The sequence below is a fragment of the Sinocyclocheilus grahami genome, unplaced genomic scaffold, assembly GCF_001515645.1.
Source record: "Sinocyclocheilus grahami isolate Dianchi unplaced genomic scaffold, SAMN03320097.WGS_v1.1 scaffold29.1, whole genome shotgun sequence".
NCBI classification, from domain to species: Eukaryota; Metazoa; Chordata; class Actinopteri; order Cypriniformes; family Cyprinidae; genus Sinocyclocheilus; species Sinocyclocheilus grahami.
This window is the reverse complement of record NW_015505208.1, coordinates 1,458,619-1,479,010: the sequence shown is the minus strand read 5'-3', so window position 1 is coordinate 1,479,010 and position 20,392 is coordinate 1,458,619. Positions and strand designations below refer to the sequence as shown.

General features: G+C 37.9%; 2 protein-coding genes across 4 annotated transcripts; one reads left to right on the top strand and one right to left on the bottom strand.

Moving 5' to 3' along the window:
- Positions 1-411: 411 nt before the first annotated feature.
- zgc:153867 (myosin light polypeptide 6) lies at positions 412-8,162 on the bottom strand. 3 transcript variants are annotated; one of them, XM_016256863.1, is made up of 7 exons: positions 6,439-6,554; positions 5,919-5,946; positions 4,107-4,250; positions 2,498-2,671; positions 2,259-2,336; positions 1,964-2,004; positions 414-929 (listed from the first exon to the last, which is right to left on the bottom strand). In XM_016256863.1, exons 1-6 carry the CDS (start codon positions 6,439-6,441, stop codon positions 1,976-1,978), a joined length of 456 nt encoding a protein of 151 aa, XP_016112349.1. In that variant the 5' UTR covers positions 6,442-6,554; the 3' UTR covers positions 414-929; positions 1,964-1,975. The 3 variants fall into 3 exon arrangements, with proteins under 3 accessions (XP_016112358.1, XP_016112349.1, XP_016112340.1); XM_016256872.1 differs by lacking the exons at positions 1,964-2,004; positions 6,439-6,554 and adding an exon at positions 7,917-8,162 and having other exon boundaries at positions 412-929; XM_016256854.1 differs by lacking the exon at positions 1,964-2,004 and having other exon boundaries at positions 416-929.
- A 7,795-nt stretch (positions 8,163-15,957) lies between these two features.
- neurod4 (neuronal differentiation 4) lies at positions 15,958-19,221 on the top strand. Its single transcript, XM_016258148.1, has 2 exons — positions 15,958-16,168; positions 17,415-19,221. Exon 2 carries the CDS (start codon positions 17,421-17,423, stop codon positions 18,468-18,470), a length of 1,050 nt encoding a protein of 349 aa, XP_016113634.1. The 5' UTR covers positions 15,958-16,168; positions 17,415-17,420; the 3' UTR covers positions 18,471-19,221.
- The last annotated feature ends 1,171 nt before the right edge of the window (positions 19,222-20,392 follow it).

Genomic DNA, 20,392 nt, shown 5'->3' with positions numbered 1-20,392 from the left:
TCTGCCTGAGATTTGCCCTTATAAGCAATTGAGACAAATTAGTCCCAAAGACACTAAACATCTTAGTGCCAACAACATTTACCTTTAATTTAAATCACTGACCTGAAACCAAATAGTGATCATTTGAATTGCATTAGTCTAACTGCAAAAGAAGTTCAGCAATTTGCTCTTATTTCACTTCAGACAGCTTGGTTTTTATAATTAACCACAATCAATTAAAGCAATTGGGAGTGAGTTCAGCTTTCAACAAGTGTAAAACACTGCCATCTATCTGCAAACAGGAGAGAGGCAAGTTCAACTGGGCTCGAAGCTCAGGTTCCTTAAATTTACAACTACAACCATTTTTTTACACTTTCTAAAACAAGAATCTTGAAGAATCTGCAATAAAGACAAACAAATCGTTTCAGTTTAAAATGTACTTTATTGGACAGGGAGAACATTCCAAATTAAAATGTTATTGCATTTCCGATCCATTATTTCTCAATTTGAAAAAGGTAACTTTTTCTGAAAAGGCCAAAAATAAAAGTCTGGCCAGACACGACATTTCTACTACAGCACAGTCCAGCAGAGATGCCTGAGGATACACTGGATATTGCATACACACTGCTAATGTGCTGTATTGAGAGGTTTTATTGCAGACCAGTCAGCACACAAGAGATCTTTTTCATATCGCTATATGGTTTGAATACCACAGGACAGGAGGTGGACCTCTTGGGGAGTCAAATGGGAACTTAAAGAAGATAAAGGCACTTCTAATAATAATACCCAAATGAGTGCAAACACAAGTGAAGGACTGGAGCCATTAAGCAAATGAAGGTGACGGAATGAATAGGAAGAAACAAAAAATACAAAGAAATTATTACATAGAAAAGACAAACAAATGAGTTGTGGTCTTTATCTTCAACCGCTCATGACCATGCGGACGAGTTCTGTAGAAAAATAAAAAAAAAGTTAAGTTTCCAATTTGTGTCAAAAAGGGGATCAACCCCAACTACAGCACGCAGCGTCAAAAAATAAATGCATTATAAATAAATTAATTAATTTCTACTGCCAAAATACAAATTCTTTTAAAACGAGGACTATTATAAATAATCAAAATAAAAATACAAGTTATTATTTTATAATAAAATAGACAAATGCTCTTCACACAACCTCATCAACCCTTCAAAAATTGCATTTAGCCGGCGACATTTGCTGTAGTAGGAAGCCGTTCCCCAGTTGTACTCGTTCATAAGCGTTGAGAAACAGGGTGAGAGCAAGATCATGGCTAACTCCTACTAAACCACAGCTCAAAGACTTAACCAGGTCTAGGATTCAAGAAAATGTTAAAGAAGCTCCTTCTGGTTTTCCTCTACAGGGCAAGAGTGGAAACGTTTTATAGCACAGCTGCAGTAATGAGAGATCGTACAGTTGAGCTATGGATCAGCCTCCATCAGGAAAAGGGAGGGAAAAATCAGCAAAAACAGCCAAACCACTGCAATTTGATTGGTTAGTTAATAATGAAAGCAACCGCACTGCTTGGTGAGCACAGGGAGGGAGTGTGCCGATATCGGAAGACAAATCTTAGACTGCTTTTAAAAGCTATACACCCGGTTATGCTACATCCCTTGACATGCGCTCAAGTCTGAAGCAGTGCAGTCGCCCTTTGCCTCTGAGAGCCGTCGCAGGGACGGCCACATGCAGAGAGCATGCTGCAGCCAGGGGCCAAAGAAAAGGCTGCTGCAGAGATAGGGAAGAGTCAAACCATGTGTCAAAAACTTCAAACTACATCCAACCAGGCTCTCTAGCTCTAGACGTCACATGAGGCACAGTTGCCCTCTGAATGTTTAGATTTCGTTGAAAGAGGCGAAGTGATGAGGTGTAGACTATGCAATCATGTGCGTCTGAGAGCGTTAAAGAAAAGGCCTGGATGGATTGTTGCTTCACGTGTTATAAATGTTGAGGGCAGGAGGTAGACGTATACCCGAGACATCTCTCAGCCAGACATGATGTGGCGAACAAAGGCTGTGGAAGATCAGTTACAGTTACGGCATGCTTTCAAGATCCGATTCTCGCTAAAAGAACTTAATGCTTACAACATTTTTTCCATTGTAGTGCATAAACATAATACATCCATTCAATCCCCAGCACAAAGTTGTATTTTGTATTCAAATGTACTGTTATTAACTTAACACTCTACAGACAAAAACTAGGCTCATAGAACAGCAAGAGCTCTCATGATAAACCTTTATGCATAATAATCAAACTCAATTGTTTACCTTCATAATTGATGCAACCGTTAGCATCTTCGTGTCCAGCTAGAAGCGTTTCTACCTCCTCTTCGGTCATCTTCTCTCCTATAAAATAAATAAAATAAACCCATGCATGTTTTGCAAATAGAGCACTACATACATGTACACCATATTTGAAATGTTCACTTCAACCGTTTCTACAATCATTGGCCCAGATGTGGAGGAGTGGGCTATAAATATCTCCTCAGGAGACCAGGCCGGCTTACCCAGTGTGGTGAGAACATGGCGGAGCTCAGCACCCATGACTGTGCCGTTGCCTTCCTTGTCAAATACTCTAAGCCCCTCCACAAAGTCCTCAAACGTGCCCTGGTCTTTGTTCTTAGCAATGGCCTGGAGCATGGGCAGGAACTGTTCGAAGTCCAGCAATTTATGGTTCATTTCTGAGGAACAAAGAAATCTTTAATCAGACAAGATAGCATTTATATCCATATTATACAGGAAGAGAGAACTACTATAATTACCCTAGTTGATCAAGGTATTACTACTCGTACAAATACAGGGCTCAACAATAATGATGGGCTAGTGCGAAAGTTTCAGGTCAGTTGAAAACAGCAGCGCTGTTGTCACTATGTTTTTATGCATTTAAATAAACTTTCCACCTTTTCAATAGTTCAGTGTTTCGCTTTACAAAACCTTAACTGATGGACTGGAGTCATGCAGATTATTGTGATGTTTTTATCAGCTGTTTGGACTCATTCTGCCGGCACCCATTCACTGCAAAGGATTCATTGGTGAGCAAGTGATGTAATGCTAAATTTTCCTAATCTTTTCCAATGAATCTTCAATGGGCTCATACCGTATTGACCCAAATATAAGATTTTTTTTTTCTTGGAAATCCATCTGAAAAAACACGGTTGTCTTATATTCAGGGTGTAGACTTTTACATGTCAATAATACACCCACAACAATAGGTGGCGCCAAACACGCATAAAACAAGTGTGCCATGAAATACGTAATGTAACGCGTGTTGTAAAGATCGCGAATAAAAACAAAAGAAAAAGAAAACCTTACAGCTGCATGAGTCGTGACTGTCACGTTAGCCTGATGGGACCAAACTCCCTTTGTGATTTTAAAACGTAAGACAGTACCCAGATTTGAAGACTACAGTAAGATTTAACTTCTACTGTTAATAAGATTTTGGTAGGCTACTATTAGATGGATAGCCTAAATGTCCTAATTCAGATGGGCTACCTGTTTTTTTTTTAATGGTATATCAAAAAGTGTTTTTTTTTTTTTTATGTGATTGTTGGTACATTTTACAAGTTTTTACCATACTTTCAAAAATTAAAATAGGAAAAATATGCAATATGAAAATAATTGAAGACAAAATGTGTATATAGTTAAATATACAAATATGGCAAATTTTCATTTTTGGGTGAACTATTCCCATTATGTTATGATGCAGTTGAACATTTGTGTTACAAATCCTGTTGGTGCAGTTGTTAAAATAGTGAGAATATAGTTTTAACGGTGTTAAAAAAGTATTCATATTTTGCACCATAAGCCATTACTGAAAATAAACCAACAAAGAAATGTAATATTAATTAAAAAAATTATTATTATTTTTTTTTTTAAGTCTAATCGGTTTAATACACTAATATCTAAATATAAACTTTATATTTTTGTTGTGAAGTCAGTAAAAATATTGGCAGGGCAAGTACAAATCTGAACAACCAGCTGAGCAGTTAAAAATTTGTACTGTTGAGCCCCGAAATATCTTATTCTGTAAATACAGATAAAGACAAGATAAGATATGATACGATATTAAGGCAATGATTATACAGGTCAGCCATTATCCATAGTGTCTTGTCCTACCTTCTGCCTTTGGGTTGCCCAGGACTTTGAGCACCTCGGCATTGACGGGATTTTGGCCCAGCGCGCGCATCACATCCCCACACTGACTGTAGGTGATCTTCCCATCTCCCGTCCGGTCAAACAGGAGGAAGGCTTCTTTAAATTCTGCACAGATCATTACAAAAATTGAAACAATCCTGGGAAACAAACAGAGGATAGGAAAAGAGAAGGACAAATACATACATGATATTAAAAAAAAAGAGAAACTGAAATGAACAAGGATGACATATAAGGATGGTTGATTTTAGTCAACAAGAAAAATAGGACAAGATAGTATGCCTTTCATTGTAAAGATGTAATGACAGGCCATTCCTTTAAAGAGTCTGACTTAATTTAAAGAGCCCAGTGGATCAGCACAAAGAGAAATACTGCACCAGCCATCAATATTAATGCCACTCTAGGCTATTTTCTGCGGTGTCTATTCAGGTTAGAGGAGGCAAGCTAAATGACCACAGAAATCTTATCCATCCACCTTAAGTCATTATATACCTCAGTACTCAGAGAACTTTTGATCAAGTTAAAAAGCTAGTGAAATATTCAAACACACCAAATAGCTATTTAAGCAGAACTTCAGGCTAACATATTGGCACCAAACTATACTATTATTATTTAGTGAACCATCTACAAATACTTGTTATTTTATTAATATTTGCATATTAAATTTACCAATTTCAGCAAAGTATAAAAACGGAATGTTATATACATGTATAATGTGTGTGTGTATATATATATATATATATCCATACATACATACACACAAATACATACCTCTCTCTCTATCTATCCATCCATCTAAAGTAAACACAAGTTTTTTTGTTTTTTTTAGATCTTAAAACATAACCCTAAACCTAATCTTCCATTATTGAACGCTTAAACTGTTAAACCACTTGTGGTTATAAATAAATTATTCTTTTGACTCCAAGCCAGAGTTCGCCGAAAGAACTGAATGTTATCTGTTAGGACAGGCCCTTCCAAAAAAAAACTCCCATCTCTGTAATGCTTTTCCTGCTCACTGGAATGTGGCTGTTCCCTTGCCTGCCTTAAATTGTGCCTTTAACCATATATGGTATGAGAGGAAAACGAGAGAGCAGTATTATGTCAGCCTCCTTTGCTTAAACAAACAAGAGCAAAGATTAACCTAAATGGCCATTTCCCAAAGAAAGCTCATGTGACTGGTAGTAACACAGATTAAACGCCAATATTCTAGTTTCAGAGCTGATATTTAGATGTTTAACACGGCAAGACCTCGCACTCTTTTGTTAGCAGTTTCAACACTTCCTGACTCAAGACACACCCTCTACAGATATGACTGTCCATGCTACAGAAGTAACACATTAGCTGATAGGCCTACACTACAAACATGCATTTCTACTTGTCAAACAAACCAAATTATGATTCTTGCAGTTCATATACATTAATTACTGAATGCACTTCAAATGAGGGAGGCAGGTGAGGTGCTATCAGACACACAAACAGCAGCTTGTTGTCCTTAACACCATGCAAACTAAATCACATCAGAACAGAAAAGTTTTCAATGCACTCACCGTGTATTTGCTCCAAGTTAAACTCAATCTGGAGGTGACATACAACAGTGGCAAAGGAAAACAATACAAAAGGTAAGGAAAGAAAGCAGGAGGAATGCAGGGGCAGAGGAACAGATGAGCAGAATAACATGGACGGGATGATGAAAGCAGGCTGTCTAGCAAGAAATGCAGGGAAATGTAACATATACAGAGTAACAGAAACATGCATCTGGACTAGACACAAACTCACCAAGAATCTGGTCCTCGCTGAAGTCAGACTGTTTGAGACAAAGCGACATTCAATGACTATGAAATGATGCATAATAGCAAAGCTGTGAATCAGATGGGGTTTCTAATAACACATCTATGGTTCATAACATAAAAGTATTTCAGGCCGCACGAAAAAGTTAGATAAGTTTTCTATCCTTGGCTAAAACTGACCAGCTAATACTGTCCGCTAACTCTCAGCCGTGCTACCGGGTGACAGATAGGCTAAAACACAATATTTGAATGAATTTAAATTAGCTATCATACACTTAGGTTTCTGAAAAATAATTTCATGAACAATTTACAAAGGTTTAGTCACTTTCTTGCGCGCTAAAAGGCGTAAAACTCGGTTAGCTAGCATGAAATAGGCTAACGACAGATTCTTAGCACTAAGCATGTAACGTTATATAGTTACCAGACCATACACTTAGTCATGTTTAACGTTATTTAGAAAAGTTCTACTGAAACCTATTTTAAAATTAAACGTTTATCAATATGCCTACCATATCTGCAGTGGCTTGTTTTCCGGGTGTTTGTTGCGGCGGCAGTGTGAGATGACTCGCGCTTGCGCTGCTGAGTTATGAAGGGTAGCGATATCCGATTCGTGAACGAATCATTTCTCTGAGTCGAATCCTTTCAGAGAATTAGCTGAACCGATTTATATGAATGAACGATTCGTTCGCGGTTGTGGAGTCAAAAATGTATTGAACCGAGACCGGATTTATCGAATTTTACGTGTCTGACTCGTAATGATCCATAAACCCATAAATTAACTTATAGTAGGAGCATTTGGACAATATCGACTTACGGTATTTTAAGATATTTTCAAATCTGTAGTATAGCCTAAGTGACATTAGGTTGATTCATAGCTGCAACAGGCTGAACTGGGATGCATACAATTACAGCATTAATTTATAAAATAATTATATTAATAATTAAGTAGGCCTATTAATAATATTAAATAGAATGTGGAACCGCGGGATACGGGGATACGTCATGACGTAAAGAAACACTGAATCACTTTTTAAAAATCGATTCTTTAAAACGAACTGTTCGAAAGAACCGATTCGCGAGAATGTAGTATTCTCGTTACACACAAAGAGTGACATAATTGCACAGAGACACTCCCAGCGCAGATCACTATAACACAATGATTGACTGCACATAATTGGCAAAGCGTGTGAATTCAATGCTGATGATTTTTCAGTTTGTAAAGCCATGCGATTAAGCATTTGTTTGTAAAGTTCAACTGTGTACTTCAATGCTGCATTCCTAAGCACATGGAGGTGTAGGCTCTATATTCACATAAGGATAGGCTCTGTGAATTGTAGAAATAACAAATAAAATGTATAATGACAATTCATCAAATACAGGATATATCGTATACATGTTAAATTCCTTCACAAAACCCATTGTTTTTATGCTTATCGTCAATATATGATCAATTATGAATGGATTGCTCTGTTGGTTTCAACCTAGATTTGAGAATAAGGTATATAACAAAGAAGAATATAAATTATTTAGCACATCTTTTAAAAAATTGAAGGTGACAGTAATGCAGCTCAGGGACCCTATTGTGAACCAGCTACATCAGTGCCCCATTTTTCAATCCTGATATAGCTCTTGTATTCTCTTAAGATTTGAGGTCTGGGTTGACACAGTTTTCTGTGTGCAGTGCTGAGGTAATCAGAAGCTGCATAAAAAGAGATTACGCTGATGTTTTATTCACAACTAGCTCATATTAAATTCGGATCTGGTACTTGTGTTGCTGTGTGTCAGTATGTTGCCATACAGAAAATATGAATTTCTATTCTTGATAAGTCCACATCAAGTTATTCATATGAAGGTTTTTGGTCCGTTTTGATCCACATTCTATTTCTGCTACATTTCCCGTTGCTATTTTAGTGATGCATAGAAGAGCTATTGCCATAGTAATGAAGAATAAGCAATTCTAAACGCTCTGTTGCAGGACGTCACTTACCTCTAATGTGCTGGGGTCAAAGGGGGAATCAGAGGGGCGCAGCATCCGTGGTTTCAACTCAGGAGCTGGTTTTGGGGGTGAAGGTGTTGTGGCAGCGCAAGGAAATGGTGGTCCGTGCCTTGGTAACGTTCCCCCTGATGGAGAATTTTTAATTGACGGTTCTCGTTTTGGTGCCATCTTTAGACCTTGAAATGTGTCCTTCCTCCCTGTCCACTGCTTTGCAAAAAATCAAGGAAAAAGCTCTGTCAGATAAATTGCATGTGTGTCCTCTGATAGTAGAAAAAGAGAGAGGAATGAACAGGAGAAGCAAGCAGGTAGCAGCAATAATCTAGGATGAATTCATGCAGTGGATGTGCATGCAGTGAGAGTGGAAGAGAGTGTGTGTAGGAGTGCTGTCTCACTGAGTCTGTTTCACTCTCTCTGCTTGTATTTATATGTAGGTCACAATCGTGTTCATATGTGGGTGTTAGGGTGTTTATGTCACTGACAGACAGCAGTATCAGTATAAAAGTATAAAAGAACCACGTCAAGACCTCTGTGTGTGTGTGTGTGTGTGTGTGTTTGTGGAAGACCTAGATCTGTTATATGGTTATTTATAGGTATTTCTATTTTTATTCTCTTTCATCTCTGAGAAATATTTCTCTCACACTCAGTCTCTTGTCTTGGTAATTGCAACCTACCTCAATGTTTCCTTGTGCTGATTTTTTTGCTCAGGTATTAACTGGATTTAGTCAATGAGTCTAATCTCATCAATAAAGTCCATGCTTAATATTTAGAGGTATTGTGTATGTATTTTATAATGAGTATTTATGAAGTACATTATAAGGGTAAATGTAGCTTTATAAATGTAGCTGGGCAAAAGTATAATGACGTCCACTTCTAATGAACAAGTTTGTCTTTACCAGAAATTCCATTGAAGCCACTTCTTAGTGCTATTCATAATACAGATACTTTCCAGAGAATTGTGTTGTGCCCTTTTGGGATGAATTACTATTTTGGGGTGTCTGGGTCACGAGTTCACAATAAAATCACTAAATAGGAATTAGTTTTCTATGCATAGTATTACTATTAACCAATCAGCACATGTTTAGGGCGTGATAGCACAAAGGCAAAGTAGTGCTTGCCTATAACCACTAGATGTCAGTATTGCCTAAAATAAAACCTTAGCCAGACCACCAAAACGAAATAAAGGAGACTACTATTATAAAACTTCCTTTCGGATGCTTAACGCAGGGGTACCCACACAGACCCGCGGCTTTCAGATCTAGGCATCCCTCAACAAGTCCGAGCTGATGAGAAACCATGAAACCTGATGCAACTTGATTCCTTTTATTTTGTCTCTCTGTCTTTCATGCAGCAAACAAACAATCACTTCTCATCTCATTTAATCAGAAGCCATAGTGTTTTCCAGCTGGCATCAAAATGTCTGTATAAGTGGAAGAATACTTCAAAAACCAATAAATTGGGCTGATTTAAATATTGGCTCATTGGCATTGCACCAATGCATATTGCGTTTTCTATCGATGCTGTGGTAAAAGAGCTGCATTTGGGGATATTCAGAATTATTTTTATTTTATTTGTGTTAATATTTTTGAGAACAATACTCTCTTAAGGGAATACAATTCCGTTTTTAGAATCAATTTTTGACATGCACACTTTTAAAAACAAAGGTTTCATGTTGGAACAGATGAAGAACATCAATTAAACCTTTCAATTATGAAATGAGTCCAGTTCAGTGAAAAGCAGCTCTACAGAAAACAATAGTGTTGTTGATTCAATTCAGTTCAATAATAGGGTCGATTTTGCAAAACTCACCAATTATGCTAAAAAAAAAAAAACAGCTCCACAGAAGAATAGTGTCATTATTCAGCTCAAGTCAGTTCAATGTTGATTTAATTCAGTTAAATCACAGCGTCAGTGTTGTAAAATTCATTAGTTCAGCTAAAAAGCAGCTTTAAGAAGACGATGGTGTGGAAAACTATTCTTCACACTAAGACAAAGAAGGTTCTTTTAATAACTATTCGCTGAAAAGTGCTTCTATGGCACAAACTGGTTCTTCAATGACATTGAACATTTATTCTCATATTTCGAAAGTTTATTTGGTTGAATCGTTTATTTACAACTTTAACAAAGTTAGTTAGAAAAAGTCATTAAGTCCACGTTTTTATCAAAGTTTTCCCAAACAGCCCAGCCCCCATCACCCAAACACACCCCTGCTTTTATAATTATTACAAGGGGCTCAGCTTTCAGGAGACATAGAGGGAGCATGTGTGCATGGCTTTAATTCCTATTGTATTCGTTCAATCTCAGTCTAAGCGAGTGTGTCTGTGTCTGAGCTCAGGAGAGAGGGAGTGAGGGAGAGAAAGACAGAAACAAGGACCCATCTGTCAGAGAGGCGGACGAATCCCCCTTCCCACTCCAAACAGGTCCCTTGGGACTGCAGAAAAGGATAACTCACTTGTGGCAATAGTTGTGGGTTTGTGGGTTTTTTTTGGCAGGACTCTCAACCAAGGGAACTACAACAGCATCACAACAAGCCAGCTAGAGTAAACAAGTGCTAAGTCATCGCTGGTGTGCTTAAGGAGACGCGTCCTACTAACTGTCGCTGAAGTGTTGACAGGGGGTGGATGCACTTGATTAGTCTGTTTTGGCTTGTCAGGTTTCTGTTGAAGATTTGACGTTTTTTGGTGTAATGCATTCAGCAAAAACTTCATAGCAAAGTTCCAGATTAAAACGATTGCAAATGTTACAAAAATGTTCAACAGAAATCCTTTCAGAAAACCTTATGTGGTATCATTTTGTGTGCCAGTGGGTCCTGCACCCAACAAACCAACACTGCAGCGTACGCAAGTTGTAGCAGTTTTTAAATCAATTAAAGAGATTCATTAAAACAGTCTCTAACTTCTGTGTTCTACTATGACTTCTGTGAAACGAATCAGCAGTTGTTACTGTAATATGATCATCTGCAAGCTTTACATCAGTGTATTTACTTAATGTATAAATAAAGATACACGTCCACAAGATTTTTGCTTTAATTAATTAATAAAAAAATATTCTAAAAAGATCTTATATTATACATATACCTTTTTTTGCATATATCAAATTGCCCTACGGTGACTGTCAGGGAGTTGCTTTATATAAAAAGTTTTTTTGTTTGTTTGTTTGTTTTGATGAGATTATAATATATATATATAAAAAAAAAATTTTCAAACAAGCAAAAATGTTCTTTCAAAACAGTGTGATAAATTATGATCACTACAATGATGGCATCAAATTTGAACTAATTAGCAAAAACTAGATAAACACCCTATTAAAAGTCACCAGTGCTCACCAATTTAGCGTTTCTTTGATAAAAAGAAATAAACAGTAATAGAATGAAATTAAAATAACTAGTAAAATAACTGTTTTCTATTTTAATATATTTAAAAATGTTCTTTATTCCTGTGATGGCAAAAGCTGGATTTTCAAAAGCTATTACTTCAGTCTTCACTGTCAAATGATCCTTCAGAAATCATTTTAATTATGCTGATTTTGGTGCTCAAAAGGTTTCTTCTTACTATCAATGTTGAAAACGGTTGTGGAAATCATATTTAGGATATTTTGTCTGAATAGAAAGTTCAAAAGAACAGCATTGTTTTAAAATAGAAATGTTTGTATCATTTTAAATGTGTTTACTGTCACTTTTGATCAAGTTAATGCATCGTGACTTAATAAAAATATTAATTTCTTTAAAAAAAGGTTACTGACACCCAACTCTTGAATAGTGTGTATTCTAAAACAGCTGCAACTGTTGTTAAAAGCCAAGAGTCTGAAACTATGCAATGAACTGAACTTCTTATGAATGACAATCTTTACTGAGAAATTCTGTCATTTGTGAACAAATATTATCACTTGGCTCCTAAATGTATTATTTTAATGTCTCATTCACTGAAATATATTTAAGTCCAATCAGTACTTTCTGTATAATTGCAGAAACGCAATTTCTTGGGACTGCAGAGGGGGTTGGGGGAGTGGAGCTGTCACTCCAAACAATGAAACGGGTCATGGGAGTTCTGTGTGCTGTTCCTCTGGATATAATTTGAACTCTAAACTGTCTCAACAGGAGGTTGTCTATTGAGTACCGCTGGTCTCGTGGCTCTGCATTCACAGATTTTCTATGAAGACCCACTGCACGAACACTTGAGAAAGCTCTCATGAAACTATAAGCATTAAGGTCAGATGGTAAAGAGGAGTAAATGGTCTCTTGTGACTGTAGTGTTCACTTCTGGTTAAGCTGGACTAGAAAATGCAGCAGACCTCGGTCCCTAAGTTAGCTGTCCTTCGGTAGGGCACAAGGGAGGAGCGTTTGGGCTCAACAAAGTAATTCCCAATACAGGCTGCAGGTGTGACACAGCATTGTGAAACACTCCTGGGAGGTAAAGTTGTGGTGAAGCAGGGTTACCCTGGGATCTTTAGGGAAGCATGACACAGTTACTAGCTGTGCATACTGCTGACACACATGCGATCCCTGGTTCATATGGGACAGCACCACTCTGAACACACTTAAAGGGTTACTCAACCCCAAAATGAAAATTCTGTCATTAATTACTCACCCTCATGTCAGTTCCAAACCCGTAAGACCTCCGTTCATCTTCGAAACACAAATTATGATATTTTTGATGCATTCTGAGAGCTCTCTGACCCTCCAATAGACAGCAATATAAGTAACATGATCAACGTCCAGAAACGCAGCAAGGAGATCTGTAAAATAATCCATGTGACATCAGGGGTTCAACCGTAATTTTACGAAGCTATGAGAATAATTTTTGTACGCAAAGAAAACAAAAATAACATATTCAACAATTCGTCTCCTCCGCGTCAACGTAGCGCCATTTTGGAGAATATCCACTGAACGTAAACAGCGTATGCTGTTCTGTGTCAGCTGCACCACACGTGTGGTGTGTGGTGCCATCAGAGAGCTCTCAGAATGCATCAGAAATATCTTAAATTTGTGTTCTGAAGATGAACAGAGGTCTTACGGGTTTGGAACCACATGAGGGTGAGTAATTAATTACAAATTTTTCATTTTGGGATGGCTTAACCCTTGAAGCATGCAAATGCATGTAGAAGTTACCCATATCATGACCTCCACACAAACCAAAAATCTGAAGGCCAACATCACATCTATGCCGGCAAGTGGAAGCCTTCCTCCCTTTGTGTGAAAGAAAAGAAGCATCACCCGAGTGAACTAGCGGTATGGATATTGTCCTATTGTGTTGTCGCATGAGAGATTATTGTAGGCAGGCGACTGGCGCGTGAGTGCTGGTGCAGCAGACGCATCACTTAAGCCCATCTGTTCATTTATCAATCACCAGTGTCCGGCTTGACTTAAACCTTTAACTATCTAAGTGAACTTCTATACCAATTATAATGTAAATAGTGGCTTGCAATTAAAAAAAAAAACTAGATAAATTAAGCATCATATTTGATTGACTTGTCAAAAAAATCTTAGCAATATGTGATTATCATTTCAGCATTTCAAAGTAGGCTATTTAAAAATAGTAATTACTTAATCCGTTACCATTAGTTTTAGAATGAATTTTAGAAGTTAAGAGATTATTGTAGGCAGGCGACTGGCGCGTGAGTGCTGGTGCAGCAGACGCATCACTTAAGCCCATCTGTTCATTTATCAATCACCAGTGTCCGGCTTGACTTAAACCTTCAACTATCTAAGTGAACTTCTATACCAATTATAATGTAAATAGTGGCTTGCAATTTAAAAAAAAAAACTAGATAAATTAAGCATCATATTTGATTGACTTGTCAAAAAAATCTTAGCAATATGTGATTATCATTTCAGCATTTCAAAGTAGGCTATTTAAAAATAGTAATTACTTAATCCGTTACCATTAGTTTTAGAATGAATTTTAGAAGTTACGTTTTTTAAGTGTTACCAAAAGTTTTTGTAGACAGAGTGTGAGCACACTCTCTAGGCCACAGATGTGCACACTTGGTGCATACAATGGGATCAGTGTGAGGACACGTGTGACCTGAAGCCCCACAGTCAATAGCACACTACTACAATAGAGCCCCCACTGTGGTATGAACACATAATAAGTAGCCCCATTTTGCCAAATAAAGTCAAACTATATCAGGGCAAAACTTCATAAATGCTAAATAATGCACAGAATGTTATTTTCTTGTTTGTATATATAAGTTCAGATGCAAAAGCCTCAAAGTGCCATATACATATATGCAGCTATACTGTAGTTTAAACTAAAACTTTGTATAAAAAGTGCACTATATAGGATGTTTATTTTATTATTTTAATATTATATTAGTATAAATATGTTTATAGACAAAAAACATTCAAATGCGTGAGGCAGCAATTTGAATTGATGTGAATAAATGGACATTATTCAGGGTGGATGCAATATTAAAATTGTCTTGCATGAAAACGAGGCTGTGCTGGAAAGAGTATAGGCTACGCTATACAATCTGTTGAATAAGTTTCACTTCCTCACAGTAACTTGTTAACACGTTAAATATAGTTTTTTTCACCTTTTAAAATTGCTCCTATTTTAAATGTTGCTCCAGGATCCACGCAAAATTAAAAACGCAGCAATAAAGGAAACTTGTAACCTGTCATTCTTCACAGCGTCGTTTTCATTCGCGAAACATTAAAACGGCGCCCACGTTGAGAAAGTTCTGAAATAAACATTTTTGTGATATTATCATGTGTTCTTTACATAGTCAGTTCGTGAATTAAAGGATGCCCAGCGTAAGCTAAGTGTCTGTTGCATATAAAGTAGTAGGCTAGTCTAATAAATCTTTTCAGAAAAGAGTATTTCGTGGGGCAAACCACCCTCGGGCGCGGCATGCATGGCTGAGTGAGTTATTTTAGCGAAACAAAACCGTTTTGGCTTGATTAATCCAGCAGTTATTGAGCGTTATGTTTTGGTGGGCCGAGGGGCGCTAATGAGCGGACGGAGCGAATGAATGAAACGGGTGAACAACACACACACCTGCTCACACTGCACCAAGCTGTCACAATCATTTACTGGGACGCGCGCGCATCTTTGTACACTAGACTACTGTAATTAGAGTTAAGACCAACGTTTGACCTCGCCATAAACCAAATAGGGCTCAGGGGTATTAATCCAGCACTGAGCGGGCTTTATTGGGGCAGAAAATTACGTTAGGTCACGAAAGAAAAGCGGAGAGTGATATTTGTATAGCGTCTCAATGATGGGCTATTTTCAATTTGGAATAGCAGCCTACACTACAAATCAACTGGTGTATTACATAATCCAGTAAACGAAATCAATGTGCTGCTGACCATCAATTCAACAATAAAAAAGTCGTTTATGTTTTTTTTTTTTAATTAATGAAGGTGACAGTCATGAGAGTCTAAAAGTGTTTTCTCTATTTTAAAGTTTAAAAGACCTACTTCTTGTATGTTGATTACACTACTATATAATTTACGACAAAACAAACTTTTTAATTCTCTACTAAGAATAGGCTACTACAATATTATGCCAACATGTTCAAAATTTAGTATCAACAAATGTAAAGCCTTTATAATTTAAAGCCTTTAAAGCCCTTTAATATAAAAATAATAGCCTACAAATAAATAAATAGCCTAAATAAAAACGTGTTCTACATTGTACAATGAATTACATTTTAAATGCATTTTGAATAACATAATATTTTAAAATACATAGCCTATGTATAAGCGACACGTCATTGACCCAAATAGGCTATTGTTAGAAACATTTGCAATCTTCCTCTCTCTGATAAATGACTAATAGATTGCAATGCCTCTCACTTTGCCAGATTTTTAAGGTTAATGTACAAGGGAAGTTGCATCGTTCCCTCCGCACAAATGCGAACACCCTCAGACACAAAACCCGGGGGATAAATTGCACACACTTAAGTCGTCAAACTTTTGGCCACGAGCGCGCCACGCGCGTTCGGATCAGCTGGAGGGGTGGGGGGCTTGAGGGCGGAGCTTGTGAGCATCGCTAGAAAGTCAAAGCCGGGAGTCAGTGCGCTTCAGTGAGGCATACGACGCGCTCTGACGCACCAATGGAGAGCTAACGGACCTGCAGTGGCGCAGACGGACTTGACATACACAAACCATCAGCGGGGAGTCTGCAGCTTTGTTTTTCAATTTTTACAGCATTTCTTATAAACATTTTGACAGTGTGTTCAGACTTTCTGACCACCTTTTTCAAGTTTTATCGAAGTGAGGCCAAGTGCCGCATTAACAGGTACGGTTATTTTTAATACTTTTTTTATTAGGCTATTTGTATAAATATGTGTATATTATTTTCCAGCTCTTATGGTGTGCAAAAAAATCAAAGGTACTTTTCTTAAAATTGTAGGAAACCCATGTATGATCAGATGTTTATTTCAGGCTTTATTTCAAGATTCAGATTTGAACTATTCTGCGTAATAATACAAAATTGTTTATTAGCCTAATTGTATTCTCATTGTTAAAAATAATTAAACACATAACTGAATTAAGATGAAATGTATAGGGCCTATATAAAACATAGTTAAAATAGAATAGCATTGGCTCTAAACGCAGGGTAATCCTTACTAGCCTGTAAAATGTTTTTATCACTATAGCCTACTGTTTGCCCAGTTTGTTTCCATGCATTTTGTCACAATTAGGCCTATGCATGTCATATTTGATCAGATCGCAAATTCATACATGCAAACGATCGAAAAAAGTGCAATTAACGACCCTCTTTCACGTTGGAACCATTTTATCTCATTTTCAGGAAACAATTAAAACGAAAATGTATTTATTGATTTATTTTAGAATGCAGATTATTTAATCCAGTCGAAATGTGTGCCGACCGGTCCATTCGTTATTACAAACTTTTGTGTTCTACTTATAAAGGAATGACACGCTCCAATGCATAAGTACCAGGAATGTTTATAAATGGCGAAACAGAATGTAACTTTAATTACAATCTAAACATCTCGCGTTCTAGAGTTTTAAAGGAAAACATGACTATTCATCGACGGAAGAATATCACCAGGCCAACAAATCTCTATGACAAAAACTTGTATTTGGAGACAATGCTGATGTCTATCAATCAAATCAAATTCAAAACTGTTCTAGTAGTATTAGCGTGGCTTGGTCCTGTGGTTGTTGATTCCGGTTTACAGGCTCCCCACAAATTAAATCCGAGCACTTTATCTGTGGACTAAATCCAGTCGTGTCCCAGATTGGACAGCGTATCCAAAATGACTGCGGAAATCAAAGGGTTTATACAAAAAGTTTTTGCCATTAGATGGAGCATTAAAACTGAGAGAAGAAATGGAATTATAGAGCTGTAAGCTATATAATAATCATCACAATAATCGTGCTGTCTGTCAAGCCTCTCCATTAAGAGGGTTTTAACTCATGTGAGGAGGCCTACTCTGAACATCTAAACACAGAGGTGTAAATAAGGCTTTATTTTGATTTGAATGTACTCACAATTCTGTCTACTGTGCCCTTAGATCACAATGATGACCAAACCTTATGGAAAACCAGAGGATGTGACTCAGCTTGTCAGCTCTCTCGGATGGATGGAGGAAGACCTCAGCTCACAGGATGGTGACCGGACACCTGAGATAGGTCACTATGCGCTACACAGGAGACCTGTAGAGCTTGGCAGTGAGGATATGGAGGAAGAGGAGGAGGAGGAAGAGGAAGAAGTGGGTCTTGATGGAGAAAAGGCACCCAAGCGAAGAGGTCCTAAAAAGAAGAAAATGACCAAAGCCAGACAAGAACGTTTCCGTGCCCGACGCGCCAAGGCCAACGCCAGGGAACGCTCACGCATGCATGGGCTGAACGACGCGTTGGACAACTTGCGGCGCGTCATGCCTTGTTACTCCAAGACCCAGAAGCTCTCCAAAATCGAGACCCTGCGGCTGGCCCACAACTACATCTGGGCTCTATCGGAGGTTCTGGACAGTGGCCAGTCACCCGAGAGCCTTGGTTTTGTGGAGATGCTATGCAAGGGGCTTTCGCAACCTACCAGCAACCTTGTGGCAGGCTGCCTCCAACTTGGACCCTCGTCCATGCTGATCAACCAGCTGGATGAAAAGTGTGGGGTTCCAGGAGTAGGTGGTCCACAGGGTCACCCCATTAGCTATCCTTCACCGGGACTTCCCAGTCCACCCTATGGCTCAATGGAGGCCTCACACTTGCTTCATCTGAAGGGCTTCAAGGGGGCTAACTACGAGAACTCCTCACCCAACGAATGTAGCAGCGGCACGCCACCTTATGACGGCCCTCTTACTCCACCACTCAGCATCAGCGGCAACTTCGCCCTCAAGCAGGAGCCGTCACCGCGTGAGGCTGAGAGGAATTTTACACCTCACCCGACCCACGCCGCCCATTACATCTCCTCACACCCTTACCCACCTTCCTCCTTGGCTGGTCTTCCAGCTCCTCGGGGTCACCCGCTGTTCCCAGGCTCCCGTTTTGAGCTTCCTTTAGACATGGCTTTCGAGCCGTTTACCCCTTCACACATTGTGACATCACAGATGAGCAGCATTTACACTGAATGAACAGAAATGACCACCAGAGACACTCAGCAATCCTGCCTCCTGCTCCTCAGTGTGCCTCCAGGGGGTAGCACATTTAAGGAGACACTTTGCATGTATCCTGTCTGATCCCTTAAGAGACCATAGTGGTCACTGAGAGAGAGTATCTGAAACGCAACCTACCTGTGGCAACTGAAGTACTGAGAAAGAGATGCATATTTTTTTGTTAATTTATTCTTGTTTCTGTCATGACTGAGTTTGTTACTTCTTTAAATGTTATTTTTAATTGTTCTGGGATTTGTATTCTGTATACACGATGTTCTTCACCTCAAATAAGATGACGACGTTGGTGCACATGCCATAAAAGTGCATCAAAATGGACACATAGACAAGATTTTTAGATGCATACAGAGAGCAAGAACCTCAGTTTTTTCAGCACTGTTCAACCAGATGCTGATTTTCCACTAAACAAAACACAAAAAACATAAATAAATAAAAGGAAAGAATGAAGGAAAAGGACAAATTTAGTACATTACATTTGCCATAACAAATGCATTTATTTATGACTGTATTTAATATTTATTTTGATGACAATTGTATGTTTTGAAACAATTTGTCAGCACTGTTTTTCTTGGTTCATTGGTACACTGCCAGTCACTGCTACCAATACTCAAAGTATCTAATTTATTTATTGGAATTCATTCAGTTTAATGTATTTTTGTCATTCTCCACAATATTTGTAATTTTGCTCAAGCGTTTGTAAATATTTACCTGTTCCGCACTTAATAAAATAAATATTCTTATATAATATGACACAATTTGTTTCTTCATTGTGCTCTTTATCATTGTTATTATGATCTTATTCATTAAGAGATTCTATCATGTATACTGAAAACATAATGAAACCCTTAACCAGATAAATTAATCATTTTATCAATAAAACCAAACATTTTAAAAATACATTGCATTTCAAAATAATAATGCAATATTTATTTGATTTTTGTCATTATAATCATCAATATAATGTTGCACTGTTATGCTTAATCTTTATTTCATAGTCATGCTGAATTTTCTGTAATGTGTGACCAAACGTATTCATAGACAGAAAAAAAGACAATCTAGCTGTCCATCCATCCACACATATACATAAACATACATATACAAATGTAATAAAAATTGCAATCACTGAATTTGTAAGATGATGTTGAATCATATGTATAATAGCCATTTTAGTGATTCATATTAGTGTTATGATGGGCATAGACGGATAGATGGGCAGATAGACAGAGACAGGCAGGCAGGCAGACAGATATGATTTATATGGACAGACGGATGGATGATGGACAGACAAGCAGATAGACAGAGACAGAAGGAAGGAAAGACAGACAGACAGATAGATGGGCAGATAGACACAGACAGACAGACAGACAGATGGATGGGCAGATAACAATGAAACTGATAGATGGTGTATGTAAGAAGGCAGCTGGACAAGGAGGAGGTGGATGAGGGTTGCAGAAAGACTGAAACAAAAAATACTGAAGTGGATGGATGGATGTGATTTATACAGACAGACAAATAGACGGATAGATGGGCAGATAGACAGAGACAGGCAGGCAGGCAGACAGATATGATTTATATGGACAAACGGATGGATGATGGACAGACAAGCAGATAGACAGAGACAGAAGGAAGGAAAGACAGACAGACAGATAGATGGGCAGATAGACACAGACAGACAGACAGATGGATGGGCAGATAGACAGACAGACAGATGGATAGACAGATTTTATACAGACAGACGGTTATACGGACAGACGAGCAGACAGACAGACAGATAGATAAACAGATATTATACGGACAGACGGATGGATGATGGACAGACAGACAGACAGATAGAATTTAGACAGACAGACAGATAGATAGACAGACAGATAGATAGATAGAAA